The sequence below is a fragment of the Pogona vitticeps genome, chromosome 3, assembly GCF_051106095.1.
Source record: "Pogona vitticeps strain Pit_001003342236 chromosome 3, PviZW2.1, whole genome shotgun sequence".
Classification (NCBI taxonomy): Eukaryota; Metazoa; Chordata; class Lepidosauria; order Squamata; family Agamidae; genus Pogona; species Pogona vitticeps.
In genome coordinates, this window is record NC_135785.1 from 107,212,103 (window position 1) to 107,230,681 (window position 18,579).

At 41.6% G+C, this 18,579-nt stretch overlaps 1 protein-coding gene across 1 annotated transcript in view; it reads left to right on the forward strand.

Annotated features, from left to right (window-relative positions):
- LOC110083682 (rap1 GTPase-GDP dissociation stimulator 1) overlaps positions 1-18,579 on the forward strand; it is a 60,306-nt gene that overhangs the window by 23,001 nt on the left and 18,726 nt on the right. The window contains exons 3-9 of the mRNA XM_020802301.3: positions 4,623-4,745; positions 6,216-6,341; positions 7,266-7,394; positions 8,359-8,484; positions 8,926-9,069; positions 14,662-14,793; positions 15,674-15,808. Of these exons, the coding sequence (XP_020657960.3) occupies positions 4,623-4,745; positions 6,216-6,341; positions 7,266-7,394; positions 8,359-8,484; positions 8,926-9,069; positions 14,662-14,793; positions 15,674-15,808 (915 nt within the window). The remainder of the gene's footprint in view (positions 1-4,622; positions 4,746-6,215; positions 6,342-7,265; positions 7,395-8,358; positions 8,485-8,925; positions 9,070-14,661; positions 14,794-15,673; positions 15,809-18,579) is intronic.

An 18,579-nucleotide genomic window follows, 5' to 3' on the forward strand; every position in this document is an offset into this window, starting at 1 on the left:
TAATCATGGAAGCAAAAATACTATAGTATACAGATGAAATGGGCTGTAAAGCTTGTAAAGTAATAAACATGTTAGCCTTTATTAAGCTGCTACAAAATTCTTTGTTGTTTCAAAAAAAATTGTACTGGGAACAATGCCATAACTAGACATGGAGACGAATATAAAAATAAATCAGGATATTCAATGAAACAAATTCATTAAATATCCCTGATTCATCAGATATTCATTGCTTCATATTCCTGGGGCCCAAAGATCCCAACAAATATAAAGAAACAAATATAACCCTTTTATATGTGTCCCTTCATTCCCAATCTGCTTATGCCCCCGTGTATCAGCTGTTCCTCAGAGGCATAAGCAGAGAGGGGTTTTCCCTTCTGGCAGCTTGCTACCCTGGGGATGGGGGATGGCTTGGTTCCCCTTTCCTCCTCTTCCTATGCCTATGTCTTATAAGAAAAAGAGGGAAGAGATCAAAGAGGGATCAAAGGGATCCCCCAGCCGCTGTGGGATCACTTTGATCCCTGTTTTCCCTCCTCTTGCTCTGCCCCGTATGGAACTTAGCAAGAGGAGGGGAAAGGGATCAAAGCACTGCAAGATTGCTTTGATCCCTGCTTTCCCTCATGACCCAACAAATGACAAATGGATTCGTTGTTTGTCAGGTCACTGGGGGGCAATTCGTGGTTATGGGTGGTCAGGTTTGATGACCCATGAAGTGCCATTTTGGCTCTTTGTCCCCATCTCTAGCCACAACTTGAATAACAGGTTAAGCAATGGATGTGGGAGCCAATCTTTATTTCCTCAGTGGCCTCATTTTGGCTACTGCATTTACTAACTTTCTGTATGTCAATAGAAGGAGAAATATATCACAGCCCCCCCTTGAGACAGTTGATTGAACACATTTATGGCAAATTGAATAGTGGGCACATGGACATGCACATAAGAACCACCCATGAATGTTCCTACACACCTGGAAGCATCACAGACTTCTATGGGTTGAACATATAGTTGTGAAACAGCTTTGTAAGTGTGCTTAGCTGAAAATAAATATTCACCCTATTCAGACTTCGCACTAAGTGAAGATCTAAGACACTAGCTGCCATTCTGGGCGGCAAAGCTTACACACATGGACATCCCCATCCCACCCATTTTACCCTACATGTGCTCAAGGCAATGCCTGAATGGGGCTGATGTACTGGCTTCAGCTCAACACCACAGGAATTCTAGTAATCACCTCCTACCCAAGGATCATTTCAAGCACGAGATTGCATCTGGAGATGCTTCAGGAAAGGGAAACCAAAACTGATTATGGGGATAGCTTTGATCAAAACAACATGCATCATAAATCCTCACCAAGAGTAGCCACCATTGTAGACAGCATTTCTGGGAGTGGACTTGTCTGTGGGACATAACTGGCTATCCCTCAGTGCATCTACTGCTTGCATAGATAGACATAGGAAGGTGCATAGATGCTATTATCACATAATCTGATTCAGTCCTCCATTCTAGATGAACAGGCTGGTAGCCGATGGAAGCTGTTTACTGCTTAGCCAAGTGAAACTGACTGAAAGAAGACAAAAGAAAGGGGAAGAATGATTATTTTTAAAAATGAAAGAAGAGACAAGTCAATCCTTTGCAGATGTTCAAAGGCAGGGTCTCCAGATGCTGTAGGCTCTTCAATAACTGAACACCAATTAAACCTGACACAGCAGATGGATCTCTATCGTAATAGAACATACAGTAACACTAGTCCTAACTGCTAAAAGGGAACACATACACATCAGTTGTTCTTTGCTAAGGCTGCCTTTCCCTCTTTTTAGTGGTTCGTCTCTGTGTTCTTAATATTTGTCGTTGGTCAATCACTATATTTTGCTTGTGTGTTGGTGCATGTTTGGTGATGCCTTTTAAATATCTGGTGTGTTTCTATCACTACTGACTAGGTGAAGGGAGCAGATATGTCTAACTTCCAGTACAGTGGTTCCCAACCTTGAATCCCCAGATGTTCATGGACCACAGCTCCCAGAAATCCTAGGCAGCACAGCTGGTGGCAAAAGCTTTTAGTCTGAGAACATCTGGGAACCCAAGGTCGGGGAACCACTGCTCTAGTGACTATACATGTAAATACAGGCAAATGGACACATGCCACATGCCACCTGCTGTTTAACATGCTACAGTGCTTGAGGCACGTTGAGAATGAGTGATTACTCATTATGCAGCAATTACTGAGTTTATCAGGAGACATCTGGGAACAGACAAACTCATGATGGGGGAGAGTGGAGTTGCAGCAAGAGATCATTTGAAAGCCTGCAGAGAGATTAGGTCCCTATACCTATAGGCACATAAACTTTCCATTGATCAATGGGAACTTTTTCAGAGTTCATGCAATGGCTTCCAGGAAAAAAGGCCAGAGCACAAGAGATTCACACATATTAAGTTCTTCCATCTTCTTCCTAAACAGGATCTAGGTGGGAAAGGAGCTAGGAATTTTATGAATGCCACACTGAATACCAGGAAACAAGAAAGGTATAACACAAATCTTCTAAGGAAGTGTAAAATAATGAAAACAGAAGTGCTGCACCTCAGACTGATATAGGAGCTGTGCTATGTGCTTCTTAATTTTAAATTTATGGAAGCAAGGGAAAGTTGCTCAAGGTGAAGGATAAGCATTTGACACATGTTCAGAAATACATTTTTATTTATTATCCAATATTATTTCATATGCATTTTCTATTTAAAAAAAAACTGTTCTCAGAGCAAGTGGAAGAATTAAGATGCCAGTAATAGATGGCATACCAACAGAACTATTTCAGGCTACTTGACTGAATCTTTCAAAATCCTAACAAGAATGTGCTAACAAATATTGATAATGAAAAAAGGGGCATCAACACCCCCCCCAAAAAAAAGAGATGCCAAAGAGTGCAGTAACTGCAGAACTATATTTCCTATACAAGCAAAGTGAATTTGTAACAAAGAATTTTATCATATATCAAATAAAGAATGCCAGATGTTTAAGATGGATTGAAGAAAGGAAAAGGCATGAAAAATCATACTGTAAATATATGCCTGCTACTTGAGTATACCAAAGATTTTCAAAACAAAATCAGTTTGCACTTTATAGATTTCACTAAATTCTTTAATTGTCTGGTTTATGAAAAGTTCTGGATCGTTCATAGAGGAAAAAATGGGTGCAGCATAACATTAGTTCGTCCTGATGCAGAATCTATATTCTGGGTTAGATCTACTGTTAGGATAGTATCAGGAGAAACAGAATGTGTTGTCTTTAGCAATTATGTCAGACAAGAGTGTATGTAACTTTTTAGTCTATATATAGAATATATCATACAGAAATCTAGATTAAATTCCAATAAAGGAGAAGTGAAATGTGAGAGAAGAAGCAACAGTGATTTAAGATGTGCGGATGGCACCTTGTTACTGGCAGAAAATAGTAATGATTTGAATACTACTGATGAAGATTTAAAAAGAAAATTTAGAAGCAGGGTTACAGTTGAACAGCAAGAAGCCAAAAGTAATGACTACAGAAAACTGCATAGAAATCAGAAGAAGAATTAGATTTGGAAGCATATCAGGCAAAATCCAAAGAAACAAAACAAAACAAGACAAAAATATATGGTACCTTAAAGACTATTATATTTTAAAGTAAGCTTTCATATACACGTCCACTTCATCAGACATAAGGAAACAGAATGAAATGCTGAATGAAAATCCATTTTCACTTTTAACTATACTCCTTCACATTTCCCCTGTGCTGCCACTGTGTGTGTGTGCGGGTGCGTGCGTACGTACTTTATGCTCTGGTAACTAAAAAAGAATTACAATAGACCCGCATATCCATGGGGGATCAGTTCCAAGCACACACATCCTCACAGAAACTGAAAAATGTGGACAGCAAACCCTATATATTGAGCCTGTAAGGACAATAACCGAGGGTGGTTGGTAACCATGACACTCTGCAAGTTAGAGGATGTTGCCTCAAGATGCTGGGAGACTAGGCAAAATGGCAGCAGGTTACTTACATAGCATCGTTTCTGTTTCTTTCTAGTGGGCAGTTCTGGTAATTACATTGTGTGAACATGCCTTTCTGGGTTTTTTCAATTAATATTTTTAATATTTTCAGACTTTGGATAAGTGAAACCACAGATATTGATTCTGTGGATACGGGATACCAAAAGAAACAAACCATAAATCCTCCAATAAGTTCAACACTACCCATACTAGCTTCCGAAGCCATTAATGATCCTCCCATAGAGGACAACAGATAAGGCTAGAAAAACAAATTGACACTAGAAACTGGCTTTTGTGTCTGTGTGTTTTTCTCTCTGGCATGCACAGCTGGCTACACAAAAGAAAATCCCTATCGCCTGCACCACAGCTACTGCCTGAAGAGATCCAGATGGTCATGCTAAGACTAAAGAAGAGCCCATTAACACAGACCTTGCACACAGCATGTTAGCCAGCTTGTTGCAATCCATAATTCAAAAACTAGAGTTGCCAAGGTCACAAACTAGTAATCCCTCCCCCTAGGTTGTGACCTGGCTGCCCTAGTTTCATAGCACTGAGCATCCCTGTTGGCCTGCCATTTAACCCAACGGGGTCTTTTCTCACCATAGAGCACAGAACCTCCACCCTCCTTACTGAAAATGATGTTTTGCCAGCTTTGGCCCGGCTTCTCCAAGGGGACCCACTTTACGCAGCAAAGGCAGCCCAGGTGCTGGCGGAGATCGCTAAAGATGGTAGGTAGCCTGGCATTTGAGAAAAGTAATTGATTGCTCATGAATTGATTCAATGAATGCCTCCAGTGTAGCAATCTGCTCCTTAGCCCCATGGCTGTGAAGGTTACTGTTGCCTTTCGGACTTCCTTGCGGTTCTGCAAAACTAGCTTACTGCCATAAAAAAATAAAAATCAAGCTACTGTACATGTTTGGGCTCTTGTTTCTTCTGTTTTGTTTTACACTACAGCTTGCTGGATAGCTCAGTGGTGTAGGCATCTGACTGTGGAACCAGAGTCTGGGAGTTCAATTCCCCACTGTGCCTCCTTGACAGGGATTGGATTTGATAATCCACAGAGTCCTTTCCAGCTTTGCATTTCTAAGAATCTATTATTTTAAGATTATAAACTCTCAACCTCTGGGTCCCAGGTGCCTAATTCTATCCAGCAGTTATTTGTACAAATAAACCAGCGTCTACATTTTTATACTAATCAGTGTTCCCCTTAGTCCTTTTTGGTTGATGCATCAGTGACGACCCTATATGAATGTTTCCATGCTGCGCAGTTACAATAATTCAACATCATTTTAAAAGCAAAAGCAAAAAGTGTGCTGCTTATATACCGCCCCATAGCGCTTCAAGTACTCTCTGGGCGGTTTACAAGTTAATTATGCAGACTATACATTGCCCCCCCCCCGGACGAGCTGGGTACTTATTTTACCGACCTCGGAAGGATAGAAGGCTGAGTCAACCTTGAGCCGACTACCTGGGATTGAACCCCAGGTCGTGAGCACAGTTTTGGCTGCAATACAGCGGTTTAACCACTGCGCCACAAGGCTCTTTAAGTGTTGTGGTTCCATCCTTTGGGATTTTCGGACTTGCAGTTTGCTGATGTAATTTAGGATTTTTTTGCTAGAGAGCTCTAGGCTTTAATTCAGTGTTGTACACTACAACTCCATAACAGAGAATTCCAAATATCTCACCAACCAATATGTTTTAAAACTCCAAGGGAGAGAGCCATGGCAGTTAAAGGGGTATCACCATGCTGTAACTCTGCAGTGTGCTTCATGAGTGAATATGGAGTCTCACCAGATTTTCACTGAGACAGAAAGGGTGAGATAAATGTTAATATGTTCAAGAAATTGTTGGGTAATGAATTCACTTTTTAAAAATTAATTAAAAATGAGATTCAATGGGACAATAACCATGTATTTTGCTTATATTAACAAGCACAGCATGAGTTTCACAAACTTATTAGCATACATAAAAATATCAGCTACCTTTCAGTTTAGAACATAGCAAGTTCACACAGTGGTTTTACCATATTCCAAGACTGCCATCTGAATGAATCTAAATTTAGAACTCCTCTATCCTACTTTTAATGGCTTCATTTTCATTATACTCTTAAATAAGATCTCATTTCTTTGAACTTGACAATGCTGGGCTATACGATCAGAACAGTAGGTGAATCCAGCCTGTTCCTTTTCTGTCGGCAGAGGAAATGAAGACCCCCTGCATAGAAGCTGGCTTGATGCCAATCTTGATACAGCTTCTGGAAAGCACAGACCAAGAGATGCTGCTTCACGCAGGCAGGACCATTGGCCGAATCTGCTATGATAACAGTAAGTAGCCACAATAAGGTGCTGAAAACATGTCAGTAGAAAAGATGAGTGTCTGCTGGAAAGTTTGAAGGTTTGTCATTGACTAGGAATAATTTGCCTCCTTCTATATCGCAAAGGAGAAACACCATATGCTGTTAGTTTTTGACATGAATATCTAGTTGGGTGGATAGGTGACTTGATGGGCAAAAATGATCTATAATAACAGCTAGCCGAAGCCTTGATAGTGGCTAATGGTTAGTAGTAACTATCTGTCTGAGAGAGCTTTTTAAATGGATGGCTGTGCCTTGTTGCTTTGAATGTTTTCCATTTTTGTGTGGTATTTGTTTGATTATTTTTAAATATTTGTATACAGTACTTACTGTTTTTAGCTTTGTCTTTGACTGAGGCCAGTTGCCTTGGGTCCTTTTTAAGGAGAAAAATGGGTGATTTTTTACAAAATAAATAACATAGAATAAAATAAATAAATAGTTCCTCAAACCCCACATGCTGTAGCATGCATGCAGCAAGGCCCACATCCAGCATTTGGGTGGCGTTGGTGGGTGGCTGAAAGGTCCATTACTGTGGCCATCATAATAAACAGCCAAAACCTCAGAGCAAGGAATTTAAGCAGAAACAGTGTTCATGAAACGAATCTTAATTTCAAAGTACCCCTTCTTAATGCTAGTCCTCGTAGAAGGAAATGTTTGAGAGGTCATGGAATGGGCAAAGTGCATTTTTGTTAGTATAGGGATAGTAATGGTAGTATACTATAGTAATTATGTAGTGGTAGTAATTATGAAAGTATTGTCATTGTTAAGAATAGCAACGGCTCAGAAAAGTGCACTAAAAGTTTGTCATTCAGAGGCTTGTGTGGTGCCAAATGGACCATAGTGGTTCTCAAGAGCTCATTCCGGAGCCCTAATTTTTGCACTTACTTTTTTCTAGATGACCTTCAGGAGCGGCTGGTGGGAGCAGGAGTAATCCCATCACTAGTCAGGATAATGTCTGACTACCCAGACAACGAACCTCTTGTCCGCGTCAACCTGCTGGCCTTATCCAACCTTGCAGAGCTAGGTAAGCATAACATTTATCTTCAGCCTCAATATCTGGGTGGTACTGTACTTTTGCTGAATTTGAAGGAGACTCAGCTTTAATGATCCCTCCTCCACCCACCAACATCCAGAGGCTCAAGGACGGGCTGGTAAAAAAAACTTTCATGAAACAAAACAAAATGTCTGTCACTGAAGGACAGTGTTGTATATATGCTATCACACTGTGAGGTGTGGTCTCCCACTTTATGATGATTATTTATTTGACACCATTCATTAATTGTTATTTTATCCTTCTTTGTTCATGTCAGAAGCAATCCAATGGTCATTCTGGAATGGAAGGATCAGCCAACAGTGTGCTGTCATTGCCCAGGGAGTGCTCAAATGTGTTCACAGTCCTCACATTTGATGGGGGAAGGGCCATTTCATGTCCCCCCTTAATTTAGGTAATTTTAAAAAAATGATTTTTCAAGCCCTTATAGTGCTCATATATCACTAAACAGCACTTCAGTAACAGGCCTTATAAGCAATAAAATACAATAGAATTACAGAGGAGAAGGGAAGTGTTTAAATAATATTAATATAATTGAAAGCTGGCTGGATAGCTCAGTGCTGAGGTTGGCAGTTTGATTCTCCACTGCACCTCCTAGGGGAAGAGACAGCTTGTGTTGCCTTGGGCAAACTGCGCAGTTCTAGGGTGGCCACAGAAGAAGGGAAAGGAAAACCGCTTCCATGTATTCTCTACCTAGAAAACCCTGGAAATGGGTCACTATAAGTCAGAACTGCATTGCCGGCATGTAATTATTATTATATATTATTATTAATATAATTTATGCAGAGATTAGCCCTTCACCTCTAGAGGAAGCCATTCCATCTCCCTCTTCCCAATCTTCCCAAAATAGAAAACAGCCACTTCTCTCCTCTGTAATCAGACAGAAAGGCTTACACTTAAAATCAGGAGAGTCAAACAAATTCAGTCTTTTCTGCAGACACTGCTAAAGAGGCACTCTGCAAGACCGAGGCGGCAGAGCACCTTGTCCATCAGCTGCGAAGGACAAGTCACCACGAGAAGACGGAAATCATCCTTGAAGTTCTTCAGACGTTAGCAGAGAACGGTGAGAGAGCCTTGCTGCCTTCCAGAGTTGGTGGGTGGCTTGCTTGTCTCTTTGGTCCAGGCAGCCATGTTTGCTTTGTGAATTGGGGAACAGATGAAACATGAAATGCAATCATTTAAAGGCACTTTTTCACAGAGACCTGTATGCATTCCTATTGATTAAGGTTTAAAACAACTCCTTTTCTTTTGAATTTCTTTTTAAATGTAACTGCTTTTATAAAAGGAGAGGGATTGGCCTCTCCTAAAGCATTCCTGCTTAAAGCACTCTGGAAATCCCCGATGCTCTGCCCCCTCCCATTGAATATTACTCAGTATGTTTCTGGGGTGCCACAAGATAGGCTGCCAATCAGAGAAAGAGCACAAGTCCCATTCTCATACATTATCAAATCACAAGCACTGAGTGAGAAGCTTTCAATTCCTTGCTTTATTATGACCTCTGCAGATACCCTGAAATTGCAGCTGACTGAGGCTGGTATTCAAGAGGCGGTCGTGGAGATCCTGCAGAGGCTCCAGGAAAGTTCCAAACCAGAAGACATGTGCAGCTTAAAAGCCACATCAGATTTGATTGTGTCATTGTTACTCGGAGGTATGGATACAAGAGGGCTGAACAAGAGTCTCGAGGCACTGAGCAAGAACTGCCGGGGGAGTACCATCTGCTTCCTTGCCTTGTGGCAGACCCATCAGCAGTTGTGATCTCCAGATTCCTGGAGGAGTCTTCACAGATGGCTACCTTCTAAAAGAGATCACTCACTTGTAGCGTGTGCATTGTAATGCCCATGTTAGCTTCCACTGCCTGCCTGAGGCATTTAAATGCCAGTAGGCTAGCTTTCAATGAGAGGTTGTGGGAAGAGGGCCTCCAGTCAGGTCCAGTCAGCCAGCTACCAGATTCCCATACCTTGTCACACCTTTGCTCTAATATAACATTTTGTCCTAATGTAGAAAGGCTTCATTTGTACACGTAGATGTACTAAATCAACACCTGTCAAGTTAGAAATCCCATGCTATCTATCCTGACTCTCAGCAGTTCAAGCCTCTCTCAACTTTGCTATCTCATGTCTCTTTTTTGGCTGGAGAACCTGGGGACTAGAGATGGGCACAAAGCAAAAAACTAATGGCTTGTGGTTCGTGGGTAGCCATGAACCATGAACCATGAATGTTCATGATCCCTGCGCCCAAATGAACTGGTTAGTGATTTTTTTTAGGTTCATGCTGGAGGGAGCTGCCCACCCATCCACCCAGCCTTCCCCCGCCCTCCCACTGCCTCTGTCGCCTCCCTACCTTCTCTTGAACCCACCACTACCACTGCGGTGACCCTCCTGACAGGCAACAGGCCTGGCTTCAAGGACCAAGGCCTGCTGCTTCTGTGCATGCACTCACCTGTCAGCTGAGTGGTGAGCACATGCACACATGCAACTGGCCAGGGCCTGCTGTCTGTCAGGATGGCAGCGGCGGCGGCGGCAGTGGAGTAGCTTGAAGTCATGGTAGAAAACCAAAGGGGGAAGTGGAAGGGGAGTTGGGCAGGCATCCCCTTGTGCCAAACAAAACGAAGCACCGAGGGGGGAAAAACTTTGGTGCTTCATCTCATTTTGGAAAAATAGGATCCATGAACCAAACCACAAACCAGCCCAGTTCGCGGTTTTTTCTGGTTTGTGGTTCAGTTCCTGCTCATCTCTACTGGGGAGTGAAGATGAGATTTCTTGCATGGAAAGTACAGTGGTGCCTCGCTTAGCGATGTTAATCCGTGCAGCAAAAATCGGTTTTTAAAAGCCCATAGAAACACAAGCGAGGCAACACAGCAGGTGGCCATTTTGTTTTCCGACGGCCGTTTCGGAACCACCAATCAGCTGGCCGAAAATGGGGGCTTTGTGATGATCGCTTCCTCGCGATCATCGCAAAGCGAATTTTCCCCATAGGAAACATCGCAAAGCGATTGCTTTTGCGATTGCAAAAACAGTATCGCTAAGCGATTTCATTAAATGGAACGATCGCTAAGCGAGGCACCACTGTATATGCTTTGTTACACATCTGGTTCTGCCCCCAAATTAGATATTGCTATTTAAATACACATTTACCATAACTGTTTCCTTCCCTTCCTCCAAGGAGCGAAAAGAATTATATGTGCAATTATCCTGTTTTGTCTTCACAGCTGTTCTTTGACTTGCCTTGAGCTGAGATATGGTGATTTGCCTAAAGTTACCAAGGAGAGTGGGTGTTATGTAGCAATGTATGGTAATGATGGTCTGGACTCACATCTCCACAGTCTATCCCTGGGGACAGATTTATGTACTACATAAACACACTGCTGTTCCAGAATAAAATTCTCTTTTTGCTAGACAATAGAAGTACAGAGACCCACAGAGGAGAATAGCTTCAAGTTCCCCAGTCCACCCCTTTCTCATTAACTGGCACTTACAGTCCCAGTAACTCACAAATAACTGTAATATTTATAAAAAGAATACAAAAGATTCTTTACTTACAGTTGCTTGAAGTTAGACTTGTGTATACTGCCTTCTTTATTGCACACATACTAGCAACCAGCCAAACAGATCAATGGTAACAAACAACTACACAACCAACAAAAAAGAGGGATAAAACACTCAGCAGAGAGGCAGGGCTCTATTTGAATTCAAAAGCTAAAAGGAATTATTGGTTCATGCTGGATGAATAGACCTCAGCCCAAAAAGGCATCCCAGTTACTCAAACTACAGACAGCACGTGAGATTATAAATAAAGCAACAACAGCTATCTCCTAGAATCTCTAATTCAGATAGCCAGACATACATGGAAAAGGTATATTAGAATAATGCATATTTTGAGTAGATGCTGAGAGGCCTCTTAAACTTGATAGAGGTTAGGGCCTGAGCATGTCTTAATCAATTCCTAATATACTGGCTAAAAACTAACAGCAAACTGCTACACCAAATTTCAGAAAGCAAAAATATTGCTTTAAAACAACTACGAGATGCTGGGTTTAACAGTTTGCACAGTTTGCTTCTGATTGTCTGGGGGAGTGGGAGCAGAAAATTGGCTTGCAGCTTGGCTTGCCTGAGTTAGAGATAGGCCTCTGTGTGTTTGACAACCATTCCAATACCCAGTAAGCCCTTCTTGTCCCTGTGCCACCATGCACAGAGCTTACCCAAAGCAGAAGGAAACAGATGGTCTGGTATTGACTGGGCAGCAGGAAGGCCCTGGTGTTTTCCAACTCATTTACAATGTGTTTTGGGTCATTGGTTATGTGAGGCCCTACTGAAACTGCTTTGAGTTAAGGACTGCCTGTGGGTATTGCTTCTTCTGTTTATTCAGCCTGCGCACTTGTGAATTACACAGTGCCTTGCAGAGGACCCAGTAAGCCTCCGCTATCTCATCGTACAGTAAGCCACCCTTCAAACAGCATGGTTTGTACAAAATAAGTATGCCCTCCCTGTTTTTATGAATTTCACTTCCAATTGTTCTTTTTGGAGATACAGCTCACATGATGCCTCATACTTTGTCACAACTCTGGAAATCTTCCTTCTTCTCTGAAAATAGTACAGAAAGGAGCTCAAAATCCCACCTGACCATTGCAAATTGATAAAGTTCTGTCTGTAGCTTATCGTCAGGGGGTTAAAGGATGTGGATCTGATGAGGGCATTTCACGAGGCAAAAGCATTACACTTGTGTTTCTTATTGTTTTATCTAACTAGATGAAGAGATCTTTAGCATCTGTTCCAAACATAAACATAGCGGAACTGCAATTAATTCTTTTCATGGCCATGAAACGGGAGTAATTACTAGAAACAAACTAATCCATGTAAAACAGATGTCCAATTAGTTATCCAATAATTTACTTAATTTTTACTGCTTTAGAGGTAGGGAAGGCAACACCTCACTTGTGAATACAGTAGAGGAAGTGGATTCTGTCAAGACCTGGGACTGATTTGTTTTGTTTTGTGGTTGTTGATGTTTTGGCACTCTCATGGTCACAGACAAGCTCTGCAGCAAATTGTGGAGCACCAGCTGTTGTGGATTTCAGCTCCCCAAATCCCTGAGCATTGGCTGCACAAACCGGAGCTTCCAGGAGTTGAAGTCCAAAACATCTGGGTTAAAGCTAAAGCTCTGATCTACAGAAAAGGTGCAACACCTTCAGTCCCCTAGATATTTTAGATGACAATTCCCATAATCCTTTATCATTGGCTATAATGACACGAGCTTCTGAGATTTGGTCTAGAACCTCTAGATGCCCAAAGGTTCCCCTGCTTCTGGTCTATGTTTTCTTTCTCATATGGTAGAAATGGAAGCTACCTCTGAATGCCTTCTCCACTGTCTGCTGTTGTATCATGTGGAATGGCATCCCATGATGTTCATCTACTTGAGAAGCCTCTAGGCCAGGGGTCTCAAACTGTGGCCCTCCAGATGTTCTTGGACTTCAACTCCCAGAAATCCTGGCCAGCAGAGGTGGTGCTGAAGGCTTCTGGGAGCTGTAGGCTAAGAACATCTGGAGGGCCACAGTTTGAGACCCCTGCTCTAGGCCAAGGTTCAGGACTGTTCTGAGGACTAGCAGATAAATACTCCATCTGATAGTACAGTATAATGCTGCTCCTTATGAGGTTAGATTGAGAAGTTTCTATTGCATGTTGAAAATAATATATAGATTGATCGAATAGCATCTTTTTGTTAACCAGCAATGCTTCCTTCTGTTGGACCAGTGATTTGTGTAGAAGCACGGTCCAGATACAGACCAAATGTCTTCTATGTATTCATTGAGTTGTAAGACCATTTCTCAAAATTCCTGCAGGCATTTCTCCTACTCAGGCAATAAATCTCCACTGTGAAAGTGTTTGCTTTCTTTAGTTGTTATATTTACAAGCCATATATTTTTTTGACAGAACAAACTTTCTACATACAGCTTATTATAATAACTGTATGTCGTAAAGTCAGTTCTGACTTATGGTGACTCTTTTCAGGGTTTCCTACATAGAGAGCACCCAGAAGTGGTTTACCATTCTCGTCTTCTCATGGTAAATATTTCAGAAGAAATGTTCACACCAGCACTGTGCCATCTAGGCCAAAAAGGAAGCCCCTCACCCAGAAGATGTATTTGCACATGAAAAGGGCAGCTAAACCTTGCGCCTGCTGCAAGAGTTTACATTTTCTTAATGCTCTCTTGGAACTGTGATGCAGCCAGGGCCAGGCCTACTATCAGGCAAATGGAGGTGGTTGCCTCAGGCAACAGACCCTGAAAAAAGAGAGGGCAGTTATTAAGTGATTGAAGATATGGGTACTGTGTGGCCTTCCCTACATCTCCTAAGCCAGTGGTTCTTAACCTTTGTTACTCGGATGCTTTTGAACTGCAACTCCCAGAAACCCCAGTCAGGACAGCTGGTGGTGAAGGCTTCTGGGAGTTGCAGTCCAAAACTCCTGAGTAACCCAAGGTTAAGAACCAGTGTCCTAAGCTATCTTGTTGTCCTCAGATGTGATGGACAGTTCTGTGCTGTTGGTAGTATTGAAGTCAGGTTCAATCATCATTCAGGGGTGATTATTTGCATAGAACGTTGGAAGGGAGACCATTTTATCCTCTGTCTCAGGGAACAAAATTGTCTGGCATGACCCTGCATACAGTTGAACCTTAACAGGGATCTGCTTTATAGGTCTGTGGCCATTAGCATTACATTGGGTTGCTAAGAAGTCAGGTGAAGTGTGAACGAACATATCTGTTTCATATCTTTTTCTTCCCAGTGACAGGGAGTTCAAGGCCAAGATCAATGTTTCAGAGAGGCGATATTGGTACAAACCTGTGGTGTGTTACAATGTGCTACAAATAAACAAGCAGAGTAGGGGGACGCAAACAGGCAGAGAGAGATATGGAGCTTAAAATAGTATTTGTCCTCTCCCAGCAGAAGCTTGTTTTTCAAAGATTATGAAAGCTGTTTCTTGACAGGCAGCTTAAAGATTTTGGTCTTTTTCTCACTGGCTGTATTTAAGATCACATCTCCACCTTCCTCCCTACATTGCTCTTATACTAGCAAAGGGACCTGACCCACATTCCAGGGTTTCAGGGACATCAAATGACCATTGGCAGCTATTTGCAGGTAGATCAGATTAGAGAAAAGACAGCTGTGTTTGTGTGTATGTTTTAACAGCCTAAAAAAAGGCTCAGACAGTTCTATCAGTCCCCTCTATCTCCATTCATGTTATACAGATGAATCCATGCAGCAGTTGTTTGCAGACGGGCAGGGTGTTATCTACCAGAACGTTGGCACGTGGCTGGCATCCAAACACAACCAGTTACAACTGACAGGGGCCCTGGCTATTGCCAATTTTGCCCGGAATGGTAAGGAAGGATTCCTCTTTCTTTCTTTATGTGAAGAGTTTTTGCTCAGCTCTCCTACTGACCAATAAAAAATGACATCTGATCATGTTGTGTATAATCTTGCCTGTTGAGATGTTGGTTTGACCACTTTAACCAGATTCAAGATATATATGAGCAAACCGTCCTTACAAGGGTTGTAGCCAAACATTTTTAATTTGCATGATATTTCTTGCATGATTTAGATGTCGGCATGACTTAGGTAACTGGTTGCGGGTCCAGAGATCTTCACTGTGCTTCTTTGACTGGAGCTGGACTTCATGATCCACAGGGTCCCTTCCAGCTCTGAAGTTCTAAGATGATGATGATTAGCCGCCTAGAGTGGTCTGGTAGTCCAGATAGGCGGGGTACAAATCAAATCAAATCAAATCAAATCAAATCAAATCAAATCAAATCAATCAATCAATCAATCAATCAATCAATAAAAATAAATAAATAAATAAATAAATAAATAAATAAATAAATTACTATTAAGCTGGAATTGAGCACTGCTTTTAGATACTCTCTCTCTCTCTCTCTCGTGTTTTAGTGAATGACTTGTTGTGACAACCTTTAGATTAAATTTGTAGAAGTTGTTGATCTTTTTAAATAATATTTTTTAAAAAACAACAACAAACAAGATAGCCTCTGCTCCCAGAACGGCAGGACACAAGAGAAAAAAGGGGATGAGGAGGGAGGAGAGAAAAAAAATTCATAAAGTTATTTAATTCTTATAGTCACCAGGTCATGGATCTAAAATAGTGGTTCTTAAATGTCTTATCAAAATAGACCATTACTGATATCAATATATAGCCTCCTGGGTACAGACCTTTTGATTCGTTTCTTTCTTTCCCACTTCTTTAAGACAGCAATTGTGTCCGGATGGTGCAGCTTGGAGTGGTGCATCAGCTTCTAGACCTTTTAGAGAAACATGTAGAAAATGGAGATGTGTCAGTTCAACATGCTGCACTTAGTGCTCTCCGCAACCTTGCTATACCAGGTACAACTAAAACTATAAGGAAAAGTGTGTGTGTGTGTGTGTGTGTGTGTGTGTGTGTGTGTGTCCGTGTCCTTCCTTTTCAAAATATTCTCATGTGTACAGGTGGGCACTTGTTTTCTTCTGGTTTCCAGATGGATAGATGCCATTTGGCTACTACTGCACATGTTTCTTTCAGTGCACATGCATGTAAATACACACTGATGGATATAAAATGCAAACACAACACTTCCTTTCTATTTTTTTAACCCATGGTCTATACAGTGGAGGAGTTGTACAGTGGGGTCTTGACTTGAGAACTTAATCCGTATTGGAAGGCGGTTCTCAAGTCAAAAAGTCTGTAAGTCAAGTCTCCATTGACCTACAGTGCATTGAAAACCGATTAATCCCGTAACAGGCCATTTTTGTTCCATTTTGGTTTTTTCTGGTCTGTAAGTCAATTCTCAGGCTGCAAGTCAAACCTAAATTTTGCGGCCAGAGAAGTCTGTAACTCAAAAAGTCTGTAAGTCAAGCCGTCTGTAAGTCAAGGGTCCACTGTAGCTTAGTAGCAGAGTGCTTGTGTTACACACTGAATGTCCCCTGTTGGAAAAAAAATCAGCTACCAAGCAATCTGCCTAAGACCCTGGGAGACTTGCTACTTATGAGAGTAGACCGTAGGTAGGGAATGTGCAGCCATGTTGAATTACAGCCTCCATCAGACCTAATTTACATAGCCAACAAGGTGGGATGGTAGAAATTGCAGTCTCACATTTGGAGGGATACATGTTCCTCACCCTTGTGGTAGACAATTCTTGGCTAGGTGACCATTGGGTAACAGTAGAAGCTAGTATGTTCTCTGCAATCACTTATTAAAAGAGGATATTTATGAATCACAGGTATTTCACAAGTAAAATATGATGATTTTTTTTTGTAATAGTAACAGCCTCATGGCGCAGTGGTTAAACTGCTGTACTGCAGCCAAAATTGTGCTCACAACCCAGGGTTCAGTCCCAGGTAGCCGGCTCAAGGTTGACTCAGCCTTCTACCCTTCCGAGGTCAGTAAAATGAGTACCCAGCTTGCTGGGGGGGGGGCAATGTGTAGCCTGCATAATTAACTTGTAAATTACCCAGAGATTGCTTGAAGCACTATAGGGCGGTATATAAGCAGCACACTTTGCTTTTGTAGTACAGTGGTGCCTCGCTTAATGAGCGCACCGTATAACGACAAAATCACATAGCGATTAGGGTTTTGCGATTGCAAATGCGATCGCATACCAATGGCCCCTATGGGCAAAACTCACATAGGGAAGATCGGTAAGCGTTTCGCTTACCGATCTTCGCTTTGCGACGCCTGACGATCAGCTGTTCGGCGGCTCCAAAATGGCCACCAGAAGCCCCGAAATGGCCACGTGCAGCATTTTCGCGCCCTCGCCTCGCTTACCGAGGGCGCGAAAATGGCTGCCGGCTGTGGGAAAACTTCGCTGAACAGTGAGTTTTGAAGCCTATTGGAACACATTAAACTAAGTTAAATGCGTTCCAATGGCTTTCCCCGTTCCATACAGTGATGTTTTCACATAGCGAGGTTAATCCGGAATGGATTAACCTCGCTATGCGAGGCACCACTTTAGTTATTATTCCTTAGATTTCTTTTTTTAAAAAAAAAAACACCTTTTTTACGTTTTCTTTCTTTTTTTAATTGCAGAATAAAAGACTATAAGAGGCAGAAACCACTCCTCAGTAATGTGTAGTGACAGAAAGGAGTAGCAAATCTGATATTAGTAAGGAAAATAGGTGAATTATTTATTAAAATTAAACTTTAGGAAGAAAGGTATGCTCCTTTGTCTATCAAATATTGTAATCAAGAAAACATTTGTGAAAAAGTGGGCTTTCTGTATTAGAGGACTATAGTATACACTGTTCTGTTTGTTTTACTTGTGTTCAATTAAATGCCACAGGAGAGCTGAAAATGCAGTGAGAAAAAGAAGTGAAGAACAAAAATACCAGAAATAATTTGTGTAGAGAATGGGAACATGGAGGAAAATGAACCATGCCAAATTCTCTAATCAAATGTTTTCAAACCTAAAGCAAAAGCATAAAACAATAGAACAAGGCCTGTTACTGGGCCTTGTGTAGTAATAATATGCCTTGCTAATTAACTAAATATCCTTGTAGGAAAGGGACGGGGCCAAAACATTGCTGTAGATGAAAAAGTCAAGTGAAACATGAAATAAAATCAATTAGATGCAGTCTTTTTAAAATGTATAGACAGGCACAAGGGGCAATAATAAGTGATTAAATGTTCAGACCCCTGTCCAGAGGGCTTTGTTTGAAAATATTAACACAGTCAAGGGCTCATGGTTTTAGCTTTCTGCTGCCAAAGCTGGAGGAAATTACAAACAAGTTAATTACCCACTAGATTCCTAGTAGGATAAAGATGCCAGCAAGGGATCCTACCTGCCAGACTTGCTCTCAGCAAAGAAGAGAGCACACAGGCTGTCAGGAAATTGCTTGGTAAGTTGTAGACATTGCTGTCCAAGAGAGTCTGCTGTTATGTATCTTCAAGCGTTGCATCCTTGAAGTTGTGAGATGGGATGACAAGGAAGAAGTTGTGAAGTTGTGTGAGACCTGCTGAGCTTGAAGCAAAGAGTATGGTCACCAATGTGTAGACTCCCAAACTTTTTCTTACTGTACCCATTTTCATTTGGCAAACCACCCGTTGTCTCTTTGTTATTAACAATGTACAGAAAGAACTAAACTTTTAGCTAATGGTGGTTGCCTCAGCTGGTTATTTTCAC